General features: G+C 43.4%; 1 protein-coding gene across 4 annotated transcripts in view; it reads left to right on the forward strand.

Annotated features, from left to right (window-relative positions):
- Positions 1-23,217, forward strand: part of MAP7D2 (MAP7 domain containing 2) — a 116,762-nt gene that overhangs the window by 63,562 nt on the left and 29,983 nt on the right. The window contains exons 4-8 of one of the 4 annotated variants that reach the window (XM_011940190.1): positions 2,845-2,956; positions 3,802-3,900; positions 6,694-6,804; positions 15,118-15,254; positions 16,974-17,101. In XM_011940190.1, the coding sequence (XP_011795580.1) occupies positions 2,845-2,956; positions 3,802-3,900; positions 6,694-6,804; positions 15,118-15,254; positions 16,974-17,101 (587 nt within the window). Of the gene's footprint in view, positions 1-2,844; positions 2,957-3,801; positions 3,901-6,693; positions 6,805-8,705; positions 8,829-15,093; positions 15,255-16,973; positions 17,102-23,217 lie in introns of all 4 variants that reach the window. The other 3 variants (XM_011940189.1, XM_011940191.1, XM_011940192.1) reach the window with 3 other exon arrangements.

The raw sequence follows: 23,217 nt of genomic DNA on the forward strand, positions 1-23,217 counted from the left end.
CTTCCCCTTCCCTTCCCTTCCTTCCCTCCCTTCATTCTTTCCTTCTTTCCTTCCACTAAGCCCTACCTAATAGAGGAGATTCTAGGGACAAGGATTTGCCTTGCCCTTTCCCCATCCTCTGTTGATCATCAGATGATACTCAGGAGAACCAGAACTTGGCAGGAATTGCAGTATGCAGTTCTGATACTTATTAATACTGTTTTTCTAATGTGATGGAACTTTCTCATGCTCACTTTCTCATGCTCAGCCTTTCCTCTAACCAGTGGCTCTTGCTTGGGCATCCCATGACCAGCAGCACCTGGGAACTTGTTAGAAATGCAGATTCTCAGCAGACTCCACCCCAGACCTATTGACTCAGAAACTCTGGGGATAAACCTCAGGGTTTTAACAATTTCTCTAGGGGATTCTCCTACCTGATCTCTCAGATTTGAGAACTATTGCTGTAAATGGTCCTGATAAGAATCTTCCTCTTAAATTCAGATTCACTTAGCTTTTTTAAGGACTTACTGCATACTAGTCATTATCCCATAGACTTAGCGTGACCTGGTGATGTAGGTAAGCTCATCCCATTTTATAGGCAAGGAAGCTAAAGCCCAGTTTCCTTGAAATGGAAATGATTAGTTCAAGTTCACAGGGATAAAAAGCGGCAGGCAGAGGTGGGATTTGAATCCTTACCTCCTGAGTCCAAATCTGGGATATGGAGTCCCATATGAAGGAACAAAAAGATACACACAAACACGAGGCAATACTGACCTATACAGGACTAACATTAAATAAGACTTGTGCACTGGACAACTTTTGTTTTCTGTATGTGTGAATCACCCCATTCTGACTTTTTGGAGTTCCATAAATCCTCTTCTCTTAGAACTTGGTTATCATCTATTTCTCATCATCTCTCCAAAAGTGGGTGATACAAAGTGAGTGTGTTTTTCTCTCAGGGACAGCTGTGTTTTCATCAGCCACCTCAAGGTCTGAAGGAATGAATCTCCAGTGGTGGGATTTGGAGCAGCTCAGTCGGCTGGAGATGGATGGCAGGGGTAGTTTTTCTAGAGGCCACTGAAAAGTCCAGGGGCAGGTCTGGCTTTCAGTGAGCACTCATTCCCTTACAACGATGCCCCCCAGATAGCTGATCAGTGGTCAGGCTGGTTCAGTGAAGCTCACTTGTTCTTTGTTCTCATCGGTCCCGTAGTAGAGAAGGGACCACTTTTTGAGGTCCTTCTGGCATGTAGGAAATCTACCGTAACCTACCCAGTACTTAATTCACTCTAGGATGAAAGGTTTCAACACTTCAGTTAGGTCATTGGTTAAACACTTTATGTTAAAACCATATAATGAAATACTATTCAGCCCCAATCTCAAGTGGCTGTACTTCAGGCATCACATGGCAGAGTTCTCTTCCCTCCAAGCCCCAGCTTTTATCAGGCAGACTGTCCGAGTTGGCCATCATCATTTAATGGGCCAGGATCGTGAGGACTGGACTCTGCCAAGGCATGCATACTCATGATTGTAGAGTCTCAGGCCAAAAACAAGAGCACAGTTAATAGCTAATACAAATATAAGACTTACAGGAGGTAAAAATCCCCCTTTCTGCTCACAGGTCCCTGGAGAGGCAGTCTCTTAGCAAAGTGCTATTCAGAGAAAAATTATGCAGAGGAGGCTGAGATGTGGAGAAGCCAGATCCTCATCTCATCCCTCTGGTATAGACAGAAGGGATAAATCCAGATACCTATTAAATGACCTTTATATGTTTCTAGTAAGTGTGACATAAAGGAGCCTTTTCCTGATCTTTAAGTCATGGTTACTCAGTTGATGCTGTCCTAACTTAATTTTGCTTCTGTGTGTGTTTCTTTAAGCCATGAGACAATTGTATCTTTTTGTTTTGGAGTCAGGCTACAATTAACCCAATTCCTGGAGCATCTCAGGGTTGGGCTTTATGAGGGCAAAAGGGTGTCATTATAACTGCTAGCTCAGGTCTTCTCCAGTGGAGATAGGGAGAGGAGTTGGTATTTGCAGTGTCATGGAGGTGGTGGGGAGCGCAGAATTAGAGCACCTTCACTGCAGCACCAAGGACAACTTTATGAAAGTAACAATTTGGGTAATACAGGAGAGTGTTTTTGATAAATACTGTTACAAGAGAAGCCGAAGCCTAATGGTTGTTTTTCTCTTCTGGTTAAAAATTACTGGGTTCTGCCTCCCTGCCTCCTCTACATACGTAACTGTGAATGCATGGATGCTTTATTTTGTGGCCAGAAGGTTCTTTACTCTTGCCTCTTGAAAATTTTGAAATGTGCAATGTTATCCCAGATTACTATATAGCAGAAAAGTGTCACACTATGTAAAACAGTTGGTTCCCCTTTAAGAAGTTCTAAGATGAAAATGCAGCTTTGCAAAATAGATCTCAGTGTCATGTATCACCCCAAAAACTCAAATTATATTTGCATTAAAATTTTCTCAAAGCAAAATGTTTTATACTTTTAACTAGAAAAGATGATCTTGGTTCTGGAGCAGAATTCCAGCTCTCCTGGATAGGGCAAAGTGGCTTGAGATAGGCCTCAAGGAGTTAATGCTTATTGGGCATTATTCCTAGGGCAGCTTCTCCCCAGAGAGGGGAGGGGACAGGACGCGCAGTGTTCGGGTTGAGAACCAGTGCTAGCCTAGCTGCGTTGTTTACTCTTCACCTACCCAGAACACGCTGGTGTGGCAGAGAGAGCACATATGCCTGGATTTTGGATGCTGAGCACAGAAAGCCCCATTTGGTGACTCACACCATGCTCTGAGGCAGCAGGCAGTGTGGTGGGGCCAGGTGGTTAATCTTGTTAACACTCGCCTTACATGACTGTGTAGGAACGGCTGGAGGCGATGATGCGCCGGTCCCTGGAGCGCACACAGCAGCTGGAGCTGAAAAAGAAGTATTCGTGGGGAACACCACTGGCCATTGGACCCGGAGGACATGATGGTGAGTGTAGGGTTGCCCCTGTATTTCAGGTCCCGGGTGGGAAATAATGGAGCAGGCAGGGGATCATGGGCACCGCTGGGTGTCTCCAGGATCTGGGGGATGCTTTGTACAGCTTTTCAGAGGCACCACGTTCAGATGTGATGTTTAAAACTGCCAAGATTCCTATGCATGCATTTGTTATGAAGGGGATCTATGCATTCTTCTTGATAGCAAACAGCAGTTGACACAAAAACTGGGCATTGAGGGAGAGCAAAAGAAAAGACTTTGAACGCAGAGCCCAGTGAGCTGGGCCCAGCTGGCAAGCCCAGGGCTGGTCTGACTTCAGGGGAGGGAAACGGCAAGAGACTCTGTTACTTTCCAGATGCGATCAGGAAAAGCAGAGTGGCAGTTACCCTCCAAAAAGGGCTGGACTATTTCCTGCTTCATTTTAAATTTTTGTTGCTTTTTCGACTTTGTTTCGGGTGACTTATTTCATTACCAGTTCATATTCATCTTTAAATTTTCAAATCTAGAATTTAGTATATGGATTGTTACTAGTCTCTGGATGGCTTTTCCTTCTTTTCAGTGTCTCACTACATTTCAGCGATCTTAGCACTCTATTATGCAGGAGGTGTGTACTAGCTTTATCTGAGAGCAAATGCATTTGAGTTTACAGGACAGTTCTTGACTTTGCTGTATTGTGCTTTTAACTTTTGGGCAGTAAATATACTTTATTTTTTCTTTTTTGAAAAGCCAACAATGCATTTCAGTTACTTTTTCTAATTTCCTAATTAGAAACTAAGAAGCAACAAGAAATTGGGACTTTTTTCTTTTACCTCTCTTTGCTCTGATTTTTTGCTGTGTAGGTGAATCAGAAAATACCCCACCCCCTCCTCTAGGTTTAGCAGCCAGCACCCTCCCTCCGGATGCAGGGACCACTGCCGCAGCTGCCGAGTCCACCAACGGTATATCCGAGCATCACTGTGCCATAGCATTTTGTGATAACTGTTCTGATCACCCTCCTCCATCACCACGTCTGTGTCAAGCACTTTTACAACTGATTTCTTAGTCTGGCCTGTTACAATTTTTTTTTTTTTCCTAGCAACATGAATGACATACCCATATTTCTTTGTTCCTCTGTCATTATAGAGTGGTGCATGCCTTACATCTTAGTGCCCTGGAAACATTTTATCCTCAGCTCACTAATGTCTGCCTTGAAAATCTTGTCAGTGTTGGATTTTTGCACATTCAGATCTTTAACAATCTCTTCATCATCTGTTGTAGACATTAAGTAGTAGGGCATTCTGATTACTTCTGGTTACCAAAACCTGTATTCACCCAGAGTTCTGAATGGAAAACTTAGGCTTAGTGTTAAAGTGATAGATTCCTGTAGAGGTGTTTGAGAGGGAGTGGTAGGGAATTTATCAGTGCTAACACTGGGAATCCGAATAATTAGATAATTTGGCTTTGTGCTTGATTTTATCTCTCTGTCTAATAGGCTGTTTTATATACAGGCCTGAGAAACTCCTCTGGTCTAGATCAAGAACAGAACTAGCCAAACTTTGTTCCCATTTAATAATGACTTTAGAAATTCAATCCATCTTTAACTGGCAAAAAAAAAAAAAAAAAAAAAAAGATGTAAAAGGGATGCAGTATTTACCAGCAATGCAGAAAGTCATATTAGCAGCAGGAATCAGTATCCTTGGTTTCTGACATTCCTTTGACAATTAATAATCCTTATTGGGGGTGCTTCGTAACAGCAATTTTGCTGCACAAGCAGAGTTACCTCTAGCGTGGGCACTGGCTTTCCCCCTAAGAAAGGTGCAGGAGGGCCAGGCATGGTGGCTTGTGCCTGTAATCCCAGCACTTTGGGAGGCCGAGGCAGGCAGATCAGTTGAGATCAGGAGTTCACCTGGCCAACATGGTGAAACCCCGCCTCTACTAAAAATATAAAAATTAGTCAAGTGTGGTGGCGATTGCCTGTAGCCCCAGCTACTCAGGCTGAGGAAGAGAATTGCTTGAACCCGGGAGGCAGAGGTTGCAGTGAGATCGTGTCAGTGCACTCCAGCCTGGGTGATGGAGCAAGACTCCGTCTTGAAAAAAAAAAGAAAAAAGAAGAGAAAGGTGCAGAGAGATGGAGTAATCACCCACTGGGAATCAGCACCCAGGGCCCGGGCCAGGGTGAAATGAGTGCAGTACTTGACTAGAGCACACAATTTAAGGGAGTGCCAAAAATCTCAGTAATAAAGATAAAATAATATCTTAATGTGATATTTTTAAAATCAAAATTAGTGCAAAACAATCCATAATAAACAACACATTTCTAAAGGCCAGTGCCATGCTGAGCATATCAGAGCCTGAAGCAAAAGGGAAAATGTGCACCCCTATATACATGGTTTTATGTAATTTCTAATGTTTAATTTTTTCAAAACGTTAAAGTAGTTTAAAATATGGAAAAATTGAAAAGTAGGAGTATTAAAACTCACATTTCAACTTTAAATACTTTGTTTCTATGCAAATCAAATTTATTATACTTTTACTTCAGCTTTAGTTAATTAAAAATTTTGGGACCAGGTGCAGTGGCTCACGCCTGCCTGTAATCCCAGCACTTTGGGAGGCTGAGGCGGATCACAAGGTCAAGAGATCAAGACCATCCTGGCCAACATGGTGAAATACCGTCTCTACTAACAATACAAAAATTAGCTGGGCATGGTGGCGAGCGCCTGTAGTGCCAGCTACTCAGGAGGCTGAGGCAGGAGAATCACTTGAACCCGGGAGGCGGAGGTTGCAGTGAGCTGAGATCGTGCCACTGCACTGTAGCCTGGGAGACAGAGTGAGACTGTCAAAAAAAAAAAAAAAAAAAAAAATTATTTAAGATTGTCATTTGGTCAGCAGAAATTATAGAACACGGCAGTTCTCATAGCAGTTCTCATGTGAAAACAAGATGAACAAAGGAGTAGATTTTGAAAATATTATTGATGACTTTGCTTTTTCTACAACCAAGAGCACACATTTTTCTTTTGGCCTCAGGCTTTAACATAGCTTGACAGGGCACTGTCAGCATCTCTTTGTTTGCTATAATGGTTTAATTTAGAGACCAGTCTGAAATAATGACTGGAACATGAGAACACCAAACTCAAGGTCACCTGTTAAAATCCTAACCTCAAACAGTTAAAGCATTTGCGAAAGGGCCATTTTGATCTGTCTCTTACTAAGTAAGAAAAGGAAAACCAACTGCTAAAGAGGCCGTTCTGCTTTAAATACAACTCCGAGAGGACGAATTTCATCTCTTTCCAACCTGAGCTATAGATAACCTTCATAAAAGAATCGGTTTCAGCAAGCAGTGACAGTCAGACCATAAGGCGTTTTCCAGTGGTTGGTGATTTGTCTCTGGGTCCAGGTTGGTTTTGTTTTTGTGTGATGTGAGCATGCTCAAAAATTCCTAGACAAAAGAAAATGATTTGTTGGTGGGATTAACATGGCTTTAGTTGAACAGTTGAGTGAGGTTGAACATTTGAAATTGAAGATGACAACACAGTGAAGAAATTGCAGAGATCTTGCTGCAGACCAAGGGCTGCTGTAGCCTGGGCATTTCCAGATTAGGATAATGAGATGCCAGGATGATGAAAGCAGAGCATGCTGTGCCACAGCATTTAGGAGATGTGTGGATGAGGACAGGAAGGACACTTTGGGATATGTGTTTCTCGATTCTACAGTAGTGTGATGAATACCAATGTCTTTAATGCATTTCTCTGCAGCATGTGACAAACTTTCAACATCAACTATGAATTTGCCAAAGCCGACGGAGCCTCCCATGAGTAAACGCCTGTCTTCATCCACCGCGGCAATATCCTATTCCCCAGACCGAGGCAAGTGAATATGTAGACTTGGTCTCTCCAGTTTGTTTCTTTTCTGGTGTGAGCATCTTAACGTTGGTCTTTGTGAGAGCCTCCTCTTGAGCCTTCTGCAGATACCATCATTGTCCTAGTCTTGTGGTCTGAATGTGGGAGCCCTAGGGCCTTGTCAGTGGGACTTTGGAACGTGGCATGGCTCTTTAGAGCCAGGTCGTTGTTGAATAGAGGCAAGAATTAATGCAGTCTCCCAGTCTGAAAGAGACTGTTCTGTTTTCCACATTGCATGTAGGAGTTAGCTTGCCCAGGAATTAATTAACCAATGGGCAGATGTGACCATTAAAGTAAGTACCTGGTCAGTGATGGAATACAGTTGATTAACCAGAAAGAGCAGAATTGATAAGTTATAGTTACATGGGAGGCTTAGATATGTGAAAAAATGGGGTTCTGCCATCATCTGTGGTTTATAGGCCTGCCCATTTTGTAGATGAAAAGAGAAGCACAGAACTAATGAGGCCTCTAAAAGAGGAAAAGAATGGGTGGCACTCTGTTTTGAGTTGGGAGATGATGTGTATGGGACGTGTGCCAGTTCCAGAACCTGAGTAGATTTAACACGGTCTGCATTCTCACAAAGGCTCAGATAAGTCACTGAAAGTCTGTTTATACCTTTCAGAGTATATAGGTTAAGGAAATAAGGGAAGCTCTCCATGCACTAAATGTTTATTCTAAAGCAACACTGAAGAAGTATCAGGTGCCAGTGGAGTGTTTAGCACAAGTTATCACCAAGGGCAGAGCAAGAGGCTGGTTGCGACTTGGCAGAGGCTGATGTGCCTTCCTGGTTGTTTCCACTGACATTGACTTTGTACCTCTATCCCAGAGGCATGTTATGTGTATCAGAGACCCTATAAGGTTCATAATGCTACTGATCTGTGATGCAGTTCATGGTAAGCACCAGGAACCTGGAAGTGATGAAGAGCCGAATACAGAGTGAGGGAAAAGTTAATTCATTGCCATATATAATACATTCTAAACTGATCTAAATATTTTGGTCATTGACTTCTAGATTATGAATACTACTATCTTTCATTAAAGCTGATAATCAGTTGGCTGTTTGTATTTTTGTGCCTCTTCACTTAATTTTTACCCTTATTGACATGCAAAAGTATGAAAAGATATATTTTTATACAATTACAGGATGACATTTTATTTAAAAATCAGTGTGTTATGAAATGTTTCTTAGCACAGGACCTCAAACAAGTGTTTTATAGGCATAATTTTTTTCTACTTGGAGTAAAGGATTTTTTTTTTTTTTTTTTTTTTGAGACAGGCTCTCTGTTGCACAGGCTAGAGTGCAGTGATACAATCTTGGCTCACTGCAAACTCTGCCTCCTGGGCTCAAGCCATCCCCTCACTTCAGCCTCAAGTAGCTGGGACTACAGGCGCACATCACCATGCCCAGCTAATTTTTTTGTATTTTTTGTAGAGACGAGGTTTCGCCATGTTGCCCGGGCTGGTCTCAAATTCTTGAGTTCAAGTGACCCAACTGCCTTGGCCTCCCAAAGTGTTGGGATAACAAGCATGAGCCACCATGCCTGGCCATAAATGATTTCCTGAATCCATATTACATCTGGGAGGTGGGCTAATTCTCTGAGTGATACAGGTCACTGTACTGCAATAGCATATTGAATGGATTCTGGTACCTCGTGACAATTAATGCACTTTCCCAAACTCTAAAGGACACATTATTTGTTTTATTTTACTATGACACATTCCAAATCCATCCTTTGTTCAAATATTTTTATTTTCCATGTTCTGCCACCCAAAAGTTAATTTGCACCATGCATTGTGTTGTTTAAACGTTTAATTTTGTTTTGTTTTAATTTTGCTTTTTAAAATTTTCATTTGATTCCATCCCTCAGCTCATCGCATGCACCTTAGTCCAATGGAAGCCATTCTTGTTTCGCGACTGTTGACACCCACACAGTCTTCTTTAGCCAGAAGCAGAGCTTCAGTCATGCTCTCTGGGCAGGCCAGTGATTCAGGTAAAAGAGGCTAAGCTGGTAACACCAGGGAAAATGCCCAAAGAGGTTTTGGTCAGCCTAGGATTTACTCCTGAATTTTTGGATTTTACTTCCTATTTGCTGGCTTTGTGAAATGTCTTCATTGGTTAATAACGTCTTCTACCAGTGTTTTACTGTTTTATGTTTCTTTTGAGTGTCACAGAGGTGAGTAAATTATTTTATGAGTGAGAGCATGTCCTTTAGGGGAAGAGAAACCCACTTGATGAACTCTGCAGGTTAGTAGACTTCTTAAGAGATGATGTGGCAAAATAGCCTGTAGACCAGTCTGGGGAGTCCCATAGCCAGCTCTGCCATTGACTAGCTCTCACCATTGGGGGTAAGTTAATTAACTTCTTTAAGCCTCAGTTTTCTCATATATAAGATGGAGCTATTTTAAATTATTGTGAGGATTAAATGAGAGAGTGCACGCAAATGAGATAGCACAATGATTAGCACAGAATAAAAGCTCAACAGAAGTTTAGAGCTTCACTACTGAAAAGGTGATTCATTGACCAGCAATGGCAGCAGCATCTAGGAGCTTGGTTGGAAGGCCCCACCCAACCTACACATTGAAGTCTGAGAAACACTGGACCAGACCATCAGAGCTCTGCCTTTATCGAAGCAGATCAAGTCATCATGTCAGGATTCGTGGGGGCTGGGATTCTCTTTGTTTCCAGATGAGCAGTACTGTGTCCGCCTAAGGTCAGGTCTACTCTACTCTCTATTCTCAAGATAGTGTACTCAGTGTGATGATACATAAATGACATAAAACTTCTGCCTAGTTGTAGCTGCTTCCAAACAGTTATACCGTTTCTGCAAAGAAGTTGTACAGGTAGCTAATAAGTTCATAAGATGCTCAACATCATTAATCATTAGGGAAATGCAAATCAAAACCATAGTGGGTTGCCACTTCACATCCACTAGGATGACTAGAATTTTTTTAAAAGGGGAAATAACCACATGTTGGTGGAGGTGTGGAGACACTCTTCCCTCACACACTGCTGGTGGGAATGTGCAGCTGCTGTAGAACATGGTCTGGCAGTTCCTCAAAAACTTAAGCACAGAGTTCCCTTACGACCCAGCAATTCCATTTCTAGGTATACAGCCAAGGAAATTAAAAACATATGTTTGTACCAAAACTTATTCACAATAGCCACAAAGTGGAAACAAAACGTGATATACCCATAAAGTAGAATATTATTCAGTTATAAAAAGAAATACAGGCCAGGCATGGTGGCTCATGCCTGTAATCCCAGCACTTTGGGAGACTGATGCGGGCGGTTCACTTGAGTTAGGGAGTTCGAGACCAGTATGGCCAACATAGTGAAACCCCATCTCTACTAAAAATACTAAAAATACAAAAATTAGGTGGGTGTGGTGGTGCACACCTGTAATTCCAGCTACTTGGGAGGCTAAGACAGGAGAATCACTTGAGCTCAGGAGATGGAGACTGTAGTGAGCCGAGATTGCACCACTATACTCCAGCTTGGGTGACAGAGTGAGACTCCATCTCAAAAAAAAAAAAAAAAAATACAGATACATGCCACAAGATAGATGAACCTTGAAAATACTATGCTAAGTGAAAGAAACCAGTTGCAAAAGGCCACAAATTGTATGCTTCTATTTACATGAAATGTCTGAAATAGGAAAATCCGTGAAGATGGACAATAGATGGTGGTTATCAGACATTGGAGGAGGGAAGGAAGGGGAGTGACTGCTTAACGGACAAAGAGTTTCTTTGGGGAATCTTGAAAATGTTTTAGAAGTAGACTGTGGTTATGGTTCCACAACCTTGTGAATGTGCTAAAACCTCCAAATTGTGTGTATATGTGTATGGGTATATATATGTATATGTATTTAAAGACAGGGTCTTGCTCTTTTACCCTGGGTGGAATGCAGTGATGTGATCATAGCTCACTGCAGCCTCGAACTCCAAGCCCTCCTCTCACCACAGCTTCCCAAGTAGCTGGGACTACAGGCACACACCACCATGCCTGGCTAATTTTTTGGATTCTTTGTAGGGACAGGGTCTCACTATGTTGCTCAGACTGGTCTCAAACTCTTGGGCTCAAGCGTGACCCATCTGCGTCGGCCTCCCAAAGTGCTAGGATTACAGGTATGAGCCACCATGCCTGTCCTGTACACTTTTTAAAGGGTGAATTCTATGGTATATGAATTATATATCAAAAAACCTTAGCAAGTAGGAAGTACCCCATTTTGAGAATAAGGAATATGTTGTGGTTCCCTAATAGCAACTCCAGGATCAGTGATTTGCTAGGAAGACTCACAGGATCCCCAGCAAAAGGATGCAAGCAAAGTCAGCAAAGGGGAAAGGCACATGGGACAAAGTCCTGGGAAGACCAGGCACAAGCTTCCAGAGTCCTCTCCAGTGGAGCCACTCAGGATGCCTTTCACCCCAGCAATGAGTTATGACAACATGTGTGAAATGTTGCCAACCAGGGAAGCTTTTTAGAGACTCAGTGCCCCCGGTTTTTACAGGGGGCTGGTCACATGCACCCCTTGCCCAGCACATACCCAAATTCCAGGTTCCCAGAAGGAAAACAGGTATTCAACATACACCATGTTGTTTGTTTATGCCCAGTGAGCCACTCATCAGTTAAAGGGGGGGTCGTCCCAAAATCTAAGTTCCCAGGTGCTGGCCAAAGGCTAACCTTGTAAGCAGGCTTTTATAAGTACAGCAGTCAGGCCTGCTATGTTAGCTCATTTTTGCACAGTCCACCCACTTGACCCTTGGCCAAGGTGTCTTTACAGAAAATTTTTCAGTGGAGCACCATACAGCAGGGGGTGAGACCATCCTGCAATATTGATCTCAGTTATGTCCTTTAGCGGTTCTGGGACTTAGCAGTTAAAGCAAATCTCATTAACCAGAAAGTCTGTCTTTTTTCTTCTCTTTCTTTTCTTTTCTTTTCTATTTATTTATTTATTTATTTATTTTGGAGACAAGGTCTTGCTCTGTTGCTCTTAGCCATGCTGGAGTGCAGTGGCATGATCATGGCTCAACGCGTCCTCAACCTCCTGGGCTTAAGTGATCATCCCACCTAAGTCTCCTGAGTAGCTGGGACTATAGGTGTGTGCTACCACACCTAGCTAATTTTTTTTTTTTTTGTAGAGATAGGGTCTCCCTATGTTGTCCAAGTTGGTCTCAAACTCTGGGATTCAAGCGATCCTCCCACCTCGGCCTCCCAAAGTGCTGGGATTATAGGCTTAAGCCACTGCACCTGGCCTTAGAAAGGTCTGTTTGAGACAGCCAGGTGACCTCCTCCATCAGTTGCTGTATGAATCTTTTTACCTGGCCCATGGCATCAACTCAGGCCCAGAACAGCTCTGGCCAGTAAGTTGAAACTGATCTGAATGCCTTCCAGGCCTGACGTGGTGTCATGATAATCATGGCACGCACATAGGAACTGTGATCCCCAAGGGCTCATGTGGTTCCCTGGAAACAAAGAGTTGAAGATGTTAGGGTACACTAACAGGGTATCATTGGTCAGGCAGTCACCAACGTGGCCTCCCACTTTGGTGACTGGTACCTCAGGGTGCTCAGTCCAGTGCAGGTAATTCAGCTCTGTCCCAGGTTTTATGGGGGCTGCCTGAGGCCATCAGTCCCAAGCAGTTCTACCAGTGACCCTACTTCATCTTCTTGGCAAGTGCAGACGGCATCTGGAGGTGTTCTGTGGGACGTACAGGAGCTGGCCCCACCCCTGCCGACTCATAGTCATGCTGTCACGTGCCGTCTAGGCTCAGCCATGGGTCTGAGTCCAAGGTGCTTTCAGCACAGGGAGTTTTCCTTCAGGAAGGAGAGCACTTCCAGGAGCAGTTATGAAAAACAGAGCACAAATGTCCTTCCCTATCGCTGTATCACCCCAGGTGTTGGATTATGTTGTTTTTCTCCATGTCCTATTCAATAATCAAAACTTTACATTTTCTTAATCATCCCCTACTCTCACCCAGACCTTTCAAAGAAAGGACAAAAGCATTTGTTAAAACCCATTTTTAATCCAGCTTAACCAGAAAGATATATTGTGTTCAGGTATTAGGCTAAAATCCTAAATTTTCAAAACATTTTAAAGTAGGTTTGTATCACCTCTGAGCCCTTTCATCTTGATCATTTATCCAGTGAGCAGCCTAGAAAGGATCAATCCCTTTCCAGTGACAGCTGCATTTAGCAAATTCCTTTACTTACACGTGTAGTGAGAGAAAGGTAGAGGAAATATAGTCACGATCTCAGTCTATTACAAACTGCAGCTACTCCAGAAAATTAAACACAAAACATTAACAGCAGTGACACTTGCCCCAGAGGGGATGGAGTTCAATCTGTCAGAGATGGCTGAAAGAGTCACATCGCCTGTGATGTGACTTGGAGCTTTTGTAGAAGTCATGTGTTGGGAATATAATCAGACTCTGCATCAGAAATATAGAGCCAATGAGCAGCTTGACTGTGGATGGTCCCATCAGAGAACAATCCCTGTCTTGTGGGCACTTGTATGTGACCCAGTCTAGCAGCATCCAGGATCTTTTTATAGTTTTGGGCCCCATGAAGGGCATTCTATATTTATAGTGGTCCCTAGTCAATTTTTAAAACTCAGAAAGAGTGTCTTTTTCTAGAAATTGCCTGTCTTTTCATAGCTCCCTTTTTCCAGAGGCTCCATTACGCAAAAGTCCTAGCAGAAAAATATATTACAGAGACTTGTTCTGATTCTAATATTGGAGTTTAAATTCCAACCTACCCACTGCTTGGCAAAAAGCAAGGAAGCTGTGTCTCACTCTCACTTGGAGGAGAAAACAAAAACCAAAGGCATCTCTTGGGCTGTGCTTTTTCCTTCGCTTTAGCTAGCGTGCGACAGCCAAAAGCAGCCAGGGGGATCCATCGAGCCAACTCTCTTGGAGCTGCATTGGTCATCTTTAAATTCCATAGGTCACTTTTACCTCTAGCAACAGCTCAGCTGCTGTTTTATACCATGGATAACTTCATAGCCACCCAGGCATCACAGGTTTGTTCTCCTCCCTTTTGTCCTTTTCCCAAAATGTGATTTTACCATGTTTCAGCGAATTAGGGTCATTCCAGCAATTCCCATTTCTGACATTAGTTGTGCCAGATTTCCCCAAGACCACCCCAGGTTTGATGATTGACTAGGAGAACTTGGAAGAGTCACCATAGTTGCATTCATGACTCTGACTTATTTTTTCTTTCTTAGCCTTTTTTTTTTTTTTTTTTTTTTTGAGATGGGGTCTTTCTCTGTCACCCAGGTTGGAGTGTAGTGGTGCGATCTTGACTCACTGCAGCCTCAACTTTCCAGGCTCAAGTGATCCTCCTGCCTCAGCCTGCAGAGTAGCAGAGTAGCTGGAACTACAGGAGTGTGCCCCCATGCCAAGCTAATTTTTGTATTTTTTGTAGAGCTGGGGTTTCACCATGTTGCCCAGGCTAGTCTCAACCTCCTGAACTCAGGTGACCCACCATGCCCAACCCGTGGCTGTGATTTATTATAGTAGGAGGAAACATGAAAAAACTAGCAAATGGAGGAGGTGCATGGGATTAAGTCCAGAGGTAACCAGCTGCAGATTTCCAAGAGTCTTGTCCCACTAGAGTCACACGGGATGAGCTTAATTCCTCTACCAACACATTGTGACAACATGTATGAAATGTTACCAGGCTGGGAAGTTGGCTAGAAACTCATGGCCTAGGGTTTTTACTGGGGGCTAGATATGTAGGCATCCCCTCCCAGGCACATACCCAGATTCCAGACTCCCACAAGAAAAGCAGATGCTTAGCATAAACCGTACTGTTTGTATAAACAGTTTAGACACCCATCAGTTAATGGTGGGAACCCTTCCTGAAATCTAAGTTCCCAGATGCCAGCCAAGGGCCACCCATGTAAGCAGGCCTTTCCAAGCACAGCAGTCAGATCTGCTATGTTAACCCTTTTGTGCACAAGGAAATCAATGTTTAGGGAGGTTAAATAACCTGCCCAAGGTGATCCAGCTATTAGGTGGCAGTGCTAGGTCTCTGTGGCTCCAAAGTTCAGACTTTTAACCCCTGAAATAAACTTGAATAAACTTGACTCCTGAGTATGGGAGCCTTTTTAGGGTAAGATCCATCCTGTGTACAATAGAAAAGTATGATATTCATTGCCCAGGTCGTATTTTAACAGAAATGTGTTCTTCCCACCTCTGCTCTACTTTTTCCATCTGTACTCTCTGTCCTTCTGGCTGTTATACTGTAACTTTCTAGTATTCCCTGTCTGTCCTCATTTAGCTCCTCTTGGCCCTCTTAACCCTTCTTACAAGTCTTCACCCACTCGAAACATTGAGAAGAAGAAAGCTACATCTACATCTATATCTGGCGCAGGAGATGTTGGGAAAGAAGCCCTTGCAGGAGGAGAGGCCTCTCTGGTAGGTTTAAAATCACCCACCCACTCACTCCTACAAACCGTGTTCTGTCTGATGGTGTTATTACTTCTGTGCTTGACCTGGGCTCTCTGTTTCCATCAATCTCCTGGGACTGCTCAAAGCAGGAAAGGGTAGATTTAGTTCAAAATTTTAACCAACCTTTGAAAATAACTTAAGTTTTTGCACCCTCTTAAGTCTTAGTACCTTGGAGCAAATTCTTAATGATGTCCTTGTCACAGCCTGCCCTCCAGAGGACAGGAGTCAGAAGGAATGTTCTATATATCCTCTGTCTTCCTCTTTACAGATATCTGATTCTGGGTCAGTCTTGCCTGTGCACCTAACTAGAACTGAGGATCTGCATCAACTTTTACCTACAAAGTAATCATTAAATATTCTTTTGAGATGAGGTCTTTTTATGTTGCCCAGGCTGACCTTGAATTCCTAGGCTCAAGTAATCCTCCTGTCTCAACCTCCTGAGTAGCTGGGACTACAGGCACGTGTTAGTATGCCAAGCTTAAACATTTTTGATGGCATACTGGTACTATCAGTAAATTAAATGTTGAGCAGGCACCCCCAATTGTGTCTGTTTATTTAGAAATTACACAATGCCATACTACTTTTGTTAGTTATCAATTGCTACTTAACAAATAACCTCAAACCTTGGCAGCTTAAAATAGCAAATATCTATTAACTCATGGGTTCTTTGGGTCAGAAATTCAGAGTGACTTAGTGGTTCTGGGTACAAGGTCTTTCATGACGTGTGGTCAAGATGTTGGCCAGGGCTGCATCATCTGAAAGCACAGCTGGGCCTCGTCTGAGACGGCTCATTCATGGCTGTTGGCAGGAGGCCTCAGTTCCTCACTGCATGGGCCTGTCCATAAAGCTGCTTGAGTATCCAAATGATGCCACAGCTGGCTTCCCTCCAGGCAAGCTATCGGGAAGCTGCAGTGTCCTTTAAGTAAGTCACTAAGATCAACCCACGCTCAAGGGGAGAGGAATTAAGCCTCACCTGTTGAAGGGAGGAATATCAAATAATGTCAGGACTTATTTTAAAACTACTGCATTTTATAATGCCATATTTTCTTTTCAAATCTGTTGTGGCTCTTAGAAGTGCATGTTTTAGACTCTTGGATTTTACTATACAGTGGATTAGTGTTAAAGGGATTGATGGAGTGTGGGGGCCAAATGAGGACTTGCTACAGAAAAGTGTGATAGGGAGAGAAGGGAGCTAACGTTTGTGCAGGCTAGGCACTGATGTCTATTCCCTTTTGCCAGGGGAGGTAATGGGAAGACCTGCAGGACTAGATGGGGTTGCAGACCCCATTATACCGTGTATACCATCAGGGGCCACAGCTCACTGTCTCGGATGTTATAACCACATTTTCACCCACTTGTAATTTTTTGTAGTGATTTTACATCTTTGTACTCTTTTCAGTTCCTATATGTCTAGGACCATAATATGATTGTGTTGTTAACTCTTTGAAAGATAACAAGGAGAAGGAAATCTTTGCATTTTGAGGCTGATTTTTTTTTTTAACTGGATAATGTAAATATGATGACCTCATCCTGCCTCCCTGCAAAGATGCCTGTCATGTGAAGCATTATAGCTTCATATCAATCCCTCTGAAAGAATGCTGTGCATTGTTCCATCTGGGGTATTAGTCTCATAAACTGTGGAAGTAGTGCCAGTCAAGGACTGTAGCTATCCTGTGTCCCCTACAGGTGGAGAAGGTGAAGCGGGGGCAGCGAACAGCAACTTCTCTTCCCATTGTGAACTTCGGGTCCCCTCTGAAAAGATGCGAGTTTTCTGGAGGCATTCCTAAGAGACCATCTTCTCCTGTGATATCCAAGTAAGCATGTCTCCCCTTTGCCAGACAGTCTGACTGTCATGAGTCTGTTTGCTAGGGCTTTGTGCCATCCAGTGTTGCAGCTCCTGCTCCCCCGTGAGGCATGGCCAGCCAGCAGAGGTAAGTGAGAGAAATGTTGGCCTTGGAGTTACCTGGCTTGACTCTCTGTGTATCTTCTGGGTGAAAGATCCTTTGCTAAGGGACCCCAGTGCATAACAGGACTTTTATTTACCAAGATGATGCATTCAGCATTTTCTCTTTAGGTCCATGAATTCCATTTTCTGGTATTCTTCTTTTTCCAGTTGCATTTGGATTTCAGTGATTGCATTGGACTTGGGCTCCTCCTCACATTCTCCCCCACCTTGTTGTCTCTCTCTTTAATAGAGAGACAATAATAACTTGTCAGCCATGATCAGCAATATTTTAATGAAGCAAATATGTATGTGTGTGTTTTTAAGAAATGGGGTCTGGCCAGGCGCAGTGGCTCACGCCTGTAATCCTAGCACTTTGGAAGGCCAAGGCGAGCGGATCACGAGGTCAGGAGATCAAGACCATCCTGGCTAACATGGTGAAACCCCGTCTCTACTAAAAATACAAAAAATTAGCCGGGTGTGGTAGTGGGCGCCTGTAGTCCCAGCTACTCAGGAGGCTGAGGCAGGAGAAAGGCATGAACTGGGGAGGCGGAGCTTGCAGTGAGCCGACATCGCGCCCCTGCACTCCAGCCTGGGCAACAAAGCAAAACTCTGTAAAAAAAAGAGAAAAAAAAAAAAAAAGAAATGGGGTCTTGTTGTGTTGCCCAGGCCTGGAGTGCACTGACTCTTCACAGGCATAATCACACCACGCTATAGCCTCCAACTCCTGGGCTCGGGTGATCCCCCCGCCTCAGTCTCCCAAGTAGCTGGGACCTCTGTACCCATGCACCATATGCCACCATGCCTAATTTTTGTTAGGAACTAGGTAAACTCACCAATGAAACCATGTAACTGAAAAATTTACGATAACTATGTGACCACCAACGTCTTAAGTCATTAAAATATTTTACTGACAGTAACTGACAAGACTCAGTAAATAACTCAGTCCGGTAGGACAGTGGAAACTATCTTTAGTAGCACAGAGAAAGAAAGAGAAATATGATTTAATTTGGGAAAATAGGAAAGTTTTTATATGGAGAGAATCATATAAACCTTATTCAGTGTATCAGTTTAGTTCAGAGAATGTTGGATAAAACACAAATTTAATGAACACTTGCAAATTTGTCAAAAATATTTAAAGATGACATCAGCTCTTAAATTTCTAACGTGTTGCTTTCTAACAGAGACTTTTTCACTACTATTAATATTTTTTTTAGAGATCACTATGGTTTTGATACACTACTAATACCTGCCATTGATGTGTTTGTCCTCCATAAGGAAAATCTTTCCATAGCACATCACTGAATTAAAAGCCTACTTTTCTTTCTTTCTTTATTTTTAGTTCGTGCAACCTTTCTGTGCTAGTATTGTCCATCTTTGGTTATGGTATTGTTACCTTACCACCTCTTTAAATTTATTGTGTGGGCTCTACAATCTATTTCCCTCTGTCTTATTTCTGAGCCTTTTTCAGCTTCCACCCATGCATCATTACTCTGGTGTTAATTTTGGACATTTACATTAACAGAAAGAAAAGCCTAGTTTACACTGAGACTTTTACAGGTTCCACCCTCTCTCTTGCTGGAATTTGGACTCATGGTCCCTGCAGGGATACTAGCTTGCAAGTTTCATCATCGTTGTTATAAATGGTGGTATCTTCTATAGAAATGAGAATTATAGGTATACCTAATTTTGTCGTACTTTGCACTTCGCAAATACTGTTTTTGTTGTTGTTGTTGTTGTTGTTTGTTGTTTTACAAATTGAAGGTTTGTGGCAACCCTGCATTGAGCATGTCTATCGATGCCATTTTTCCAATAGTGTGTGCTCACTTCTTGTCTCTGTGTCACATTCTGGTAATTCTCAAATTATCCAGACTTTGTTATTATATCCATCATGGTGATCTGTGATCAATGATCTTTGATGTTACTGTTGTAATTGTTTTGGGGTGCCATGAATTGTACCCATATAAGATGGCAAACTTAATGTGTGTGTTCTGACAGCTCCACTGACAGGCCATTCCCCCATCTCCCTCTCCTCGGGTCTTTCTACACCCTGAGACACAGTAATATTGAAATGAGGCCAATTAATAACCCAATAGTGGCCTCTCAGTGTCCAAGTGAAAGGAAGAGCCACAGATCTCTCACTTTAAATCAAAAGCTAGAAATGATTGAGCTTAGTGAGGAAGGCACATCAAAAGCTGACATGGACTGAAGGCTGGGCCTCTAGCACCAGTTAGCCAAGTCATGAATGCAAAGGAAAAGTTATTGAAGGAAATTAAAAGTGCTATTCCAGTGAACACACAAACCATAAGAAAGGGAAACAGCCTGTATTAGTCAGGGTTCTCCAGAGGGACAGAACTAATAGGATAGATGTATATATAAAGGGGAGTTTATTAAGGAATATTGACTTGCACGATCACAAGGTAAAGTCCCACAATAGGCCATCTGCAAGCTGAGGAGCAAGGAAGCCAGTCCAAGTCCCAGAATCTCGAAAGTAGGGAAGCTGACAGTGCAGCCTTAAGTCTGTGGTCGAAGATCCAAGAGTCCAAAAGCTGAAGAACTTGGAGTCCGATGTTTGAGGGCAGGAAGCATCCAGCATGGGAGAAGTAGGCCAGAAGACTAAGCCAGTCTAATCATCCTTCCATGCTCTTCCACCTGCTTTTTTTTTTTTTTTTTTTTTTTGTGAGATGGAGTGTTGCTCTGTTGCCAGGTCGGAGTGGATTGGCACGAACTCGGATCACTGCAATCTCCACCTCCAAGGTTCAATCAATTCTCCTGCCTCATCCTCCCAAAGTGCTAGGATTACAAGTGTGTGCCACTGTGCCTGTTTTTTTTTTTTTTTTTTTGTGAGATGGAGTGTTGCTCTGTTGCCAGGTCGGAGTGGAGTGGCGAGATCTCAGCTCACTGCAACCTCCGCCTCCTCCTCCCGAGGAGAACCTCCCGAGAGGTTTAAGCGATTCCCCTGCCTCAGCCTCCCGAGTAGCTGAGATTACAGGCATGCACTAGCATGCCCAGCTGATTTTTTATATTTTGGTAGAAACAGGGTTTCACCATTTTGGCCAGGATGGTCTCCATCTCCTGACCTTGTGATCCCCCAGCCTCGGCCTCCCGAAGTACTGGGATTACAAGTGTGAGCCACCTCCGCCTGCTTTTATCCTAACCATGCTGGCGGCTGATTAGATGGTGCCCACCCACGTTGAGGGTAGGTCTGCTTCTTCCAGTCCACTGACTCAAATGTTAATCTCCTTGGCAACACCCTCACAGACACACCCAGGAACAATACTTTGCATCCTTCAATCCAATCTGGTTGAAACTCAATATTAACCATCACAAGTCCACCTCTTGTCAACTGGAACCCATACACATCTCCTGAGATCATACATAATCTTCAAATAAAGACAATAAGGTCATAATTACACCTATCCTTCCTACAACTGGAAGCACACCAATCCCCAGCCCAAATGCTATTACATAAAGTTAACACTTAAATGCTAATATGATGTCAATAAATCTTATGTCACATGATAAAGGAAAAAGAAAGGAAATGAAGGTAGTTTCTTCATCCACCATGACGGTGGATAAGGCATTCCGTGGGTCCACAGATGGTAGTCTTGGCAGAAGCATTGCATGCAGGATAGACAAACCTATATCCAGAGTAAGTGTCTACGTGCACAAACATGTTCTTAACAAAATAAGAAAGAAATACTCATGCAATTACAGTCCTCGTTTCTGCAACTGGTCCTGTGATCGTAGCTGGTATTGATGACTCCCTTCTTCTACTATCCATTCTGTATTCTCTTTGCCTTCAGCAAGCACCTCAGCAGGTCGTTGTCTTTTACCTGGTGGAGTGACCCAAAGTTTCATTCGTGAAGGGTCTGGGCCATTTGTGGTCCTGCCTAGATTGGGCTGTTGTAGTGTTCCATTGACCTTAATCACAGGGCATGATAATACTAAGAGATGCCCTCAGGGATCTCCTGTATTCCAGGCATATTCTTCCTTACCTCCATTGTGGAGTAGTAGACTGATTTCATCTTGATAGTCTGGATCAATCACCCCAGTCAACACTAACTGTCTTCTTAGCCTGCTGACTTAGAAGTAGGAGGAGCCTAAAGTGTCCAGGTGGCAATCTTTGTTGTGTGGTGGCAGCATTCCTCCTGCTGGAACTAAGACCTCTAGGCCAGCAGAACATAATGTTGCGGGAACAGGAAGCAAAAATTTTGCTAGTGGGTCGCTAGGGGTGATGGTGAGTGGTGTCACTTCCATTTTCACCCCGTGATTCCTGGACCCATGAATCCTGGCTATGGGAGAAACAGTACCATATATAGGACGTTGATTCAGAACATACACAGCCTTCTGAAGAACTTTGCCCCAGTGCTGCGAACTATTGTCACCTAGTTGGCATTGTAATTGTGACTTCAAAAGGCCATTCCACTGTTCTATCAATCCAGCTGCTTCAGGATAATGGGGAATATGTTAAGACCAGTGAATTCCATGAGCATGAGCCACTGCTGTACTTCTGTAGCCGTGAAGTGAGTGCCCTGTTCAGAGTCAATGCTATGTGGAATACCGTGATGGTGGATAAGGCATTCCATGGGTCCACAGATGGTAGTCTTGGCAGAAGCATTGTGTGCAGGATAGACAAACCTATACTCAGAGTAAGTATCTATTCCAGTGAGTACAAACTGCTGCCCTTTCCATGATGGAAGAGGTCCAGTATAATCAACCTGCCACCAAGTAGTTGACTGATTACCTTGAAGAATGGTGCATATCGAGGGCTCAGAATTGGTCTCTGCTGCTGGCAAATTGGGCACTCAGCAGTGGCCGTAGCTAGGTCAGCCTTGGTGAGTGGAAGTCTGTGTTGCTCAGCCCATGTGTAACCTCCATCCCTGCCACCATGGCCGCTTTGTTCATGAACCCATTGTGCAATGACAGGGGTGGCTGGGGAAAGAGGCTGAGTGGTGTCCATAGAACGAGTCGTCCTATCCACTTGATTATTAAAATCCTTCTCTACTGAGGTCACCCATTGGTGAGCATTCACATGGGATACAAATATCCTCAGTTTTTGACCCTTCAGAAAGGTCCATCCACATACCTCTTCACCAGATTTCTTTGTCACCAATTTTCCAATCATACTTCTTCCAAGTCCCTAACCATCCAGCTAAACCATTGGCTACAGCCCATGAATCAGTATATAATCACATATCTGGCCATTTCTCCTTCCAAGTAAAGTGCATAAGAAGGTGCAGTGCTCGGAGTTGTGCCCACTGGGAAGATTTCCCTTCGCCACTGTCCTTCAGGAATGTCCCAGAAAGGGGCTGTAGTGCTGTAGCTGTCCACTTTCAGGTGGTGCCTGCATATCATCCACAGCCATCTGTAAATCAGGCCCTAGTCTTCTCTTCCTCTGTCAACTGATCATAGGGAACACCCCCACCCCTGCCATGAGGCCATTGGTGCAGGCTGGGGGAGAGAAGGCAGGGTGGCAGGGCATTTGAGCCACTTCCTCATGTAATTTACTTGTGCCCTCAGGACCTGCTTGAGCCCGATCATGTATATACCACTTCCATTTGATGATGGAATACTGCTGTGCACACCCCGCTTTATGGCTAGATAGGTCAGAAAGCACCCAGTTCATGATAGGCAGTTCAGATGGCAAGGACTGGCTTCCTTGCTCCTCAGCTTACAGATGGCCCATTGTGGGACTTCACCTTGTGATTGCGAGTCAACACTCCTTAATAAACTCCCCTTTATATATACATCTATCCTATTACTTCTGTCCCTCTAGAGCTATTTTGGTACCAGGAGTAGTTCTAGAGGAACAGAATATTAAGGATGGAGTTCTTTCATTGGTTTTGGGGTTTCTGGAGTTGGCTTCTCAGAAGCAAGATCACAACTGACTCTGTGCTGTTTCTTTGAAGTTGAAAATTCTTTTTTTTTTTTTTTTTTGAGATGGAGTCTCGCACTGTCCCCTGGGCTGGAGTGCAGTGGTGCAAT

This window comes from Colobus angolensis, unplaced genomic scaffold (genome assembly GCF_000951035.1).
Source record: "Colobus angolensis palliatus isolate OR3802 unplaced genomic scaffold, Cang.pa_1.0 Scaffold188, whole genome shotgun sequence".
In the NCBI taxonomy this organism is placed as follows: Eukaryota; Metazoa; Chordata; class Mammalia; order Primates; family Cercopithecidae; genus Colobus; species Colobus angolensis.